At 49.7% G+C, this 8,127-nt stretch overlaps 1 protein-coding gene across 1 annotated transcript; it reads right to left on the bottom strand.

The window, feature by feature from the left end:
- Positions 1 to 588: 588 nt before the first annotated feature.
- EN1 (engrailed homeobox 1) lies at positions 589 to 7,722 on the bottom strand. The gene is made up of 2 exons (XM_007494066.2): positions 6,144 to 7,722; positions 589 to 1,728 (listed from the first exon to the last, which is right to left on the bottom strand). The coding sequence occupies exons 1-2, from the start codon at positions 7,120 to 7,122 to the stop codon at positions 1,412 to 1,414; spliced, it is 1,296 nt and encodes a 431-aa protein (XP_007494128.2). The 5' UTR covers positions 7,123 to 7,722; the 3' UTR covers positions 589 to 1,411.
- Between the last annotated feature and the right edge of the window lie 405 nt (positions 7,723 to 8,127).

Raw genomic sequence — 8,127 nt, 5'->3', positions numbered from 1 at the left:
CCCGGCGCACCCCACCCCCACCTCCTTGCCGGGAGACCCCCTTCCACCCTCTGGCTTAGAGGAAGCACATATTAAAGAGGGAAGGCTGCGGAGAGCACTGCTTCCCGGGTCGGGTCCACGTGCCAGTCTGGGTAAAGCCCCTGTCAACCCAACACAAGGCACTCCCCCAGAAGAAAAAGTGCTTTGTTACTGATATTTCCCCTTATTACTGCTTTCCTTCTCCTTTGCCCCAGGGATGGTCCTATGCTTCCTGGAGAGCTCTGAGATGCCGAGAATTTCGAGGCCCTGAGACGCAAGTCCCACCTCTCTAGAGATTGCTTTGGCCTACAATCTCCCGGTGCAGTAAAAAAAAAAAACTGCCTTCCCATTTGCGCCCTCCTCCATTCTACCTCATGCCACCCCCTCTTCCCAAAACTGTGGAGACAGGGAAAGTTGGGAGGAAAGGCGACTCAGATCCCACTCTGTCGGCCATCTGCCCTCTCCAGAAGCCGCCGCTCTGCCGCGAATGGCCAGTCAGATGAAGTCAGCCAGCCCAAGCCTGAGTCCAGCCGGTGGGCAAAGGCTCAAAAGAGAAGGAGAGACGCGGGCTTGTGAACACAGTGTACACTTTATTTCAGACTACAGGTTTCTGAACATAATAAAATCTTTGGCTTGTAGCGGCGGTTCAGTCTCGCAGTCTGTGGGGTCGGAACAAGTCTCAGAAAAAAAGGGAACGAGAGAAGGAAGAAAGGAAGGAAGAAAGAATGAAGAAGGTGGGAGAGACTAAAGGAGAGACGTAGGCAGGCACACACGGCGCGCGCGCACACACACACACACACACACACACACACATACACACACACACACACAAAGAAAAGTCCGAGATAGGCAGAGACAGAGTGATGCGGTGAATAGGGCTTGAAGGAGTGGAGGAGGACCAAGAAGCGACCACATTCAAAAGAAAAACGGAACGCAAACGAAACAGAGGGAAGAGAGAGGGATAAAATTATAATAATTATAATAATTATAACAATAATAATAATAAAGGAGATTAATAAAATGTCCAGCAAATAGAGATCGCTACACATATTTTTTCCTTACCTGAAATTAAATATATACAAGGTCGTAAGCTGTTTGGCTATATAGAGATTTAAGTGTTCGCATTTTCGTCCCTTATACTATTAATAGAGAATAGATCTGATTTCGATAGCACCTGTCCGAGTCTCTCTTTTTTTTTTACATTTTTCTTTCAACATGACTTGCCGTTTGAAGTCTTCCCCGCCCCCCCTTCTCTTTTGTTTATTATTTCTTCCCTGGAAAAAAAAAATCATTTGAGCCGAAGAGGGGAACAAGGAGAGGGTGGGAATCGGAGGGTGTAGGGAGCCAGCGTGAAGCGAGGGTGGGGGTGGGGGTGGGGAAGGGGGGGAAGTGGCTACTCGCTCTCCTCTTTGTCCTGTACGGTGGTCGTGGAATGGTTGTACAGTCCTTGGGCCATGAGGTGCAGAGCCAGGCCGTTCTTAATGCCTGTGGCCTTCTTGATCTTAGCCCGTTTGTTCTGGAACCAGATTTTGATCTGGGACTCGTTGAGGCTGAGCTCCTGGGCCAGGGTCTGCCGGCGTTGCTCAGTGATGTAACGGTTCGCCTGGAACTCCGCCTTGAGTCTCTGCAGCTGCTCTGCGGTGAACGCCGTCCGCGGTCGCTTGTCTTCTTTCTCGTTCTTCTTCTTTTTTAGCTTTCTGGTGCGGGGACCTACAAGGAAGGGAGACAGGCCGGGGAGGAGAAGGCAGAGGGGAGGGACAGAGAGAGGACAGGGAAAAAAGGGGAAAGAGGGAAGAAAATGGGGGGAAGGGGAAGGGAGGAAGAAAAAGGTGGAAAGGCAGCTGTGTGAATTGTATCAGTGAAAGAGGGTGTGCATCATACTTCTTGAAAGCTAAAGTCTCTTCCGTTTTCGAAGTCCCCCTCCCCCAAATCCATAGCATCCCAACCCACCCCCAATTCAAGAATCAGACTTCTCTGCCCCAAATCAACTGTCTCTTATTACCCACTCTTCTCTTCTTTCAGATGGGGAGTAAAAAGTGAGGGAAACATGGCCGACAAGAGTAGAAGGACCCCCACAATCTAAATCCAGACTGAAGGAGGGGAAGAGGAAGCTTATTAGATTCGCCCCTCCTGCTAGTATTACCAGTTAAAAGAATGGGGGGAGAGGGAACCGTCAAAGGCATCTGAAACGGAAACAGCCCTTTACCTGAGAATAAGATTCCAACTAGCCAGGTCATAGGCAATTCAGAGACCAGAGAAGAAGCAGATAATTTCAGGAAGAAAGGAATTGCTAGAAATGAAATATGGGCTCCCGCCCAGCTATGTTTCCTTCTGCTCCTTTCTTTCCCCCACTGGAAACCCCAAATCGACCTATGGAAGCAGACTCTGCAGGCTGGAACCAGACATTCCCACCGAGACAATGAGGAAGGGGACAAGGCAGCTGGGAAAGGAGAAGCTGACACCAGAGCTGGAACCCCAGACAAATAATTTTGTATTTCCCCCTCACCCCTCCACTCCATTACCACTCCTTCAACTTCCAATACATAGGTTCCCAGTTCCACAGAGGTTGAGAAAAGAAATGCTAATAGAAACCACCTCAAATCCATGCCCAGTCCTTTAAACAGACAGCATCGATGTCGCCACCCCTTCCCCCACCTCTGGCCTCCCAGTCCAGGGAAGCCCACTCCACCCCCACCCTCACCTCCATCCAAAGAAAAGAAAAGAGATTGAGAAAATTAAGCCCTCGGGGTCAAGGCCTCCCGAGAAGGACCAAGAAATGGGCTACCGTCCCTTGGCAGCTTTTCTTTCTGCCACAAGCCTCTCTAACCCGGCTGGGTTGAGCTCAAGAGCCCCAGGGCCGCATCCTCTCCGTTATTTTCTGTAATGCCCTGGGGGATTCCAGAGCCTGCCGAGGAAAGAGAGGAAGTTCGATGCCTTTTGCTACAAACAAGATTTTGCTGCCGCATGCTGAAGTGAGCCAGATCCCGGGGCTGTGGGAAATATATTGACTGCAAAGTCACTCTATGCCCAGAACATCAGGGAAGGGCCATGGCACCGTCAAAGGTTAGAGGAGAACCGATAATCTCACCATGATGTTGTGAACCTTTGCAAGAAAGAGCCTCAAATCGGTAATTCTATTGCCTATTCCCAGATCACTATTCCTTCAATGTTCACTTGTTGGAAAGGGGTCCCTGCCCCAATCCAGACTGTTGGGGTCATTCCAGTCTCTAGTGCCGAAGCCACTTGGGATTTAAAATTTTTTTTCTAAATCTCTCTCCTTTTTATCTTGAATTGTAAAAAAAATAAACTAGCCAACAAAACAAAATGCAAAGAAGGAGTGGGGAGCGTGAAATTCCAGAATATCCAAATTAAGTTTTTCAGCCTCAATACCCTTTTCAAGATAAAGTATTCCTGGGACTTTTGCCTATCCTGGCCAATATTTCTGGCTCAAAACACAATGAGAGATGAGGAGAGAGAGAGAGAAAAAAAGCTCCTACATATAACTGAGGGCTTAATTCGGAGGCCAAGGACATGGGCATACAGCAGCCAGATCCCACGGACCCCACAGATCCCAGCTGCTACATTCAAGCCCTTGGAGTCCTCCACACGAGTAGGTTCCCTTGTTCCTCTGACAGTCAGTAGAGGACAGGGAATTAAAGATAAGGATAGAGAATTAGGGAGCTACATAAATAGACTGAGATAGCGATAGATATTGAGATCACACAGCTGTCAGTTGGTCTATCCTTCTACCTGCTCCATGCTTCAGTACACCTATATCCCCATCCTATTTTTGCTGATATTTGATTCCCCTAGATACTTACAATAGAGAATGGAAAAGTTAGAAATGGAGATTTTGAAGAGAGATAAAAAGACTGAAGTCTCCTTGCCTTTTGAGCTTAATATGCAAGCTAACCAAATCATTGCTATTTAAAAAGAATCTTAAAGACTTAAAGAGTACTCCAGTGAGAAAGAGTGCCACCACCAAGGCAAAGCCACATGCTTTGACTCTTACCAGAAAGGAATAGAAACAAGGAAGTTTTGAACAAATTATAGTCGAGGAGTAGATAGAATAGGGGTAGGAACCCCAGAGTGAGCCCTAAGTTGAAGCCCTATTTGCTTTTGCTGGTTTTAGGCAGGGCCTGTGAAATTGGGGCCTGGAATCTAGGCCACTCTTGGGTTTAGGAGAGTAGGGACAAGGCTGACATCTCAGACCCATAAAACCCACTCTCATCGTTCCAGAGAAAGAAGATACAATTTCAGAGGATTATGTTAAACCAGGACCACTCTGATGGGTTCCTAGATTTCCTGTTTGCAAAGCTTTCTATGAGATTAAGAATTGTTCTTCCGGGTGCAAAGGAAATTCCTAAGGTCCACTTCCCACTACAAACCAAAATGTAAGTCTCCATCCTCTCTGGGAGAAAGTTAGAGGGAATAGAGCTGGGCCCTGGCAGTAAAACTTCTGGTGCCAAGGGGGAAGACAAGGAAGAAGAGCCCCAATAAAGGAGAAAGCATTAAATGTATTTATTTTGGTAATGTGAAGGGAGCGTCAAAGAATGTAGTCAGAGAGGCCTAGAACCCTGTCTATGACCAAAACTGGGTTTATGGTGGTCTATGGGTATGGACACACTGAATACTGGCAATAAAATGGTTTCTCCCTGACCAGCCCTAGCAGCCGACCTGACAGCTCAATCACTTTATCCATCAGGCGAGTCAATCAAAGCGGCTTTTCGGAGGTTCAGGGAGACGGACGTGTCAATAACGGGGGATCGAGATGGCTAGAGCTGATAGCAGCCTATCGATTGGCTCTGCAGCCCAAGGAATTCGGGAGACAATTAAAGGGGGAGGTAAAGAGAGAAGAAAAGGGAAATAGGGAGCTGAGGGACTCCTGGATTCTGGCATTGGGTTTCAAGTTCTGAGCCCACTAAATATTCTCGTCTCCCAACTCTCCATCTTTTCCCAGTCCAGCCTGAGCTTGCTTGGGATGGGATATGGAATGGGGGAGGTGTGGGATTTCTTCTCCCCCAATAAGACTGATCAGGGCCTGAAGGGCTAAGGGCTGAGAGAACCCATGTTGGACATTAAGGAAACAATTTAGGAGTAGCCCAGTAAAGTGGGAGAAGAACCAATAGAAAGCACTAAGGTCGAAATACTACCAAAGAAGAAGAAAAGGAGCCATGGAGGGAGGGGAACCCAAAACAAAAACCAAGTTCTTTGTGTTTTGCTCTGACTGGGATAAAAGGGAGAAAGTCTAACGGGAACAGAAGGCTTTGAGAGTCCAAATTCACATGCAAAAAGCGCTGGAGCAGGGAGACTCAGAAGCTGGCCTTCAGGCCTGTTCAAGCTCCCCTTTCTTTCAACCTTCTCTCTGTCCTATAGATTGTTCCTCCTCCTCTATTTTTTCCCCCTAAGAGCTAAAATTCACCTCCCAGATTATTTTGATGTCTACTTTCTCCTCCTAGACCAGGAGATCCTTGTTATTCTATGAAGTCCCGTCCTGCATCCCTTTGCCTCGCTGCAGGGCCTGTCCTTGTACCCAAGGGGAGAAAATCTCTCAATCTCTCTCTCTCTCCTCTCTCTCTCTCTCTCTCTCTCTCTCTCTCTCTCTCTCTCTCTCTCTCTCTCTCTCTCTCTCTCTCTCGTTAGCATTATGCAAAATTGTTAATGTGTATAAATTCAAATGCATCCACATCTACAATCGCAGCTTAGGTTCTTATCGTTATAAAGCCGACCTCTCTAGTTTAGGCCTTCCTCACTTTACTAAATACAAGTCCTTAGCCAACCCCAAAAGGAAAAAAAAAAGGAAGAAATTATTATGAATTATACTTTTTAAAGTGTTAAGAATTCAAAAGCGAACCCCCCCCCCAACCCTCAATATTCAAGAACTTCAGGCTGGGCGAAAGATGAGGGCATTGCAGAAAAAGGGGAACAAATAAAATATGCAGGAGAGGTGGAAGCAAGAGGAAGAGTGAAAGGAATAGGATAAGTGGGGGGAGGGGGCAGGGGAAGGAAAACGCATTAAAATTTTGGTTTCTGAGAGCTCTTGGCCGGGGTAGGGATGGGGAGTGTCTACTGGTGACCCTAGAGGGATAGGAGAATGAAGACTTAACTCCAAAGGGGGTACTCACCAGAAGATGGGCGATCCGAATAACGCGTACAGTAGACCCAAGCGGGCCAGACTAGTGGTTGCTGCGAGTCAGTTTTAACCACGGGCCCACCGTTCGCCGAGCCCATGAGTAGAATAGCGGGGTTTCCATGTTCCCCGTATTTAGCGCCGGTTGCTCCAGGACTTCCCCCGCTGCCTTCTGAAGGCTTGGACGCAGCGGCTGCTGCTGCCGCCGCCGCCGCCACCGCCGCCGCCGCAGCAGCAGCGGCAGCAGCCGCCGCGGCTGGGTTAGCTTTGGAAGCGGCGGCTGCCGGGGCCGGCGCAGAGCCGTCGGGCGTCACACAGTTCGCATCTGCAGAGCAGAGAAGTGAACCTGGATTGCCCGGCCGCGTGCCCAGAGGATTGGCCGGATCTCTACCTGCGGCTGTCTGGCCTCTGTCTCGCTCTGCTCGGCCTCCTCCTCCTCCTCCTCCACCACCACCACCACCAGCAGCGGCAACAGCACTACCTCCACCACCTCCTCCTCCCGCTCCAACCAAGAGCTGCTGTTGCTGCTGCTGCTCCTTCTTGCAACCAAAGTCTGGCCTCAGGATGTTGTCTATGAAAAAGTTGGTGGTGCGGTGCTGCTGGGGAGGCGGCGGTGGCGGCGGCGGCGGCTGGTGAGGGGGAGCTGGCATCGGCTGGGGCGGTGGCGGGGGCTGATGGTGATGGTGGTGGTGGTGGTGGTGATGATGGTGGTGATGGTGGGGTAGGGGCTGGAGACAGGGTGCTGCAGGAGACGAGGGAGCTTGCTGCGGGGACACAGGCACGCTGTCTCCATCGCTGCCGCTGCTGCTGCCGCTGCTGCTGCCGCTGCTGCTGCTGCTGTTGCTGTTGCTGCTACTGCTGCTGCTGCTGCTACTCCCGCTGCTGCTGCTCGCGCTGCTGCTGCTGCTACTGTGGCTCGCAGTGCCTATGGTGGAGTCGCGCTGACTGTTATGCTCCGGCTGCTGCTCTTCCATACTCAGCCGCCCCGCCGCCCCGGACGCGGCTGCCTTCCCCCTCCCCCCCGCTTCGCTCTCCACCCCACTTTGCCAGTGGCCGGTGGGGGTGCGGGGAGGAAAGAAGGAGAAAAAGAAGGAGAAGAAGAAAAAAGGAGGAGGAGGAGGAAAAGGAGAAGAAAAAGAAGAGCGGGAAAAAAAGATCAGACGCTTGTTTCGTATATCTCTTTTACCGAGCAGATCTGTTTTCCTCTCTAATTTGCAGATATCCAGATATGAAGACACTTGGCTATTTCTTTTTGCAACCAGATTCCCAGTTTTTTTTTTAAAGGGGGGAAAGCCACATCAGGAAGAGCTTCCCCAAATAAAATATTTTTTCTTAAGGGGGAAAAAAAAATCCAGTCTTTAAAATCTAGCCATCTTCCTAAGCAATAGTGAGGGGTTTGACTTCCCCAAGTGTCATGCTCAGCTTTGCCCACAGCTCGAGGTTGGCAGCGCCTTTAATCGCCTTTGCTTTTTTTGCAGGGAGAGAGTGTCTCCGCCACCGCGCCTGGGCTTTTTTTTTTCCTTTTTTTTTTCAAATCTCTGACAGCTCCGATCTTTGCACAAACTCTCTCTCTTAAAAAAAAAAAAAAATCACCCAGGCACACTTTTTGCATTCAAACCGGAAGCACGTGAGTCTGGGCCGCACGTGTGAGGGGCCAATAGCGAACCGCGACTCTCGCTGACACCCGTGACGCGATCCAATGAATGAGCTTGGAACTTTGCGGATAAATAATCCTTGGGGTTGGAGCGGGGAGAGGGGGAGTCTCGGGGTAGCCCTGCGCGTCCATTCTCCACTCGGCGCTTCCTCCACCCCCCACTCTTCAACACCTACACCCCCTCCCAAAAGCTCCCCTTCTTCCTACCACTGCCCTCCACCTCTTCCCTGACTCTCTCCTCCCCCTGCGTGTGTGCGTATGTGGATATGATTTGGAAAGTAGGCAAATATAAAATTAACTTCATTAAAAACAACAACAACAACAA

This window comes from Monodelphis domestica, chromosome 4 (genome assembly GCF_027887165.1).
Source record: "Monodelphis domestica isolate mMonDom1 chromosome 4, mMonDom1.pri, whole genome shotgun sequence".
NCBI classification, from domain to species: domain Eukaryota; kingdom Metazoa; phylum Chordata; class Mammalia; order Didelphimorphia; family Didelphidae; genus Monodelphis; species Monodelphis domestica.
This window is presented reverse-complemented; position numbering and strand designations above follow the sequence as displayed.

Excerpts from the sequence above, each read along its gene's own strand:
- EN1 (XM_007494066.2), bottom strand. The coding sequence starts at position 7,122 with ATGGAAGAGCAGCAGCCGGAGCATAACAGTCAGCGCGACTCCACCATA. Across the intron at positions 1,729-6,143 it reads TTCGGATCGCCCATCTTCTG|GTCCCCGCACCAGAAAGCTA; the intron begins GTGAGTACCCCC and ends CCTTCCTTGTAG.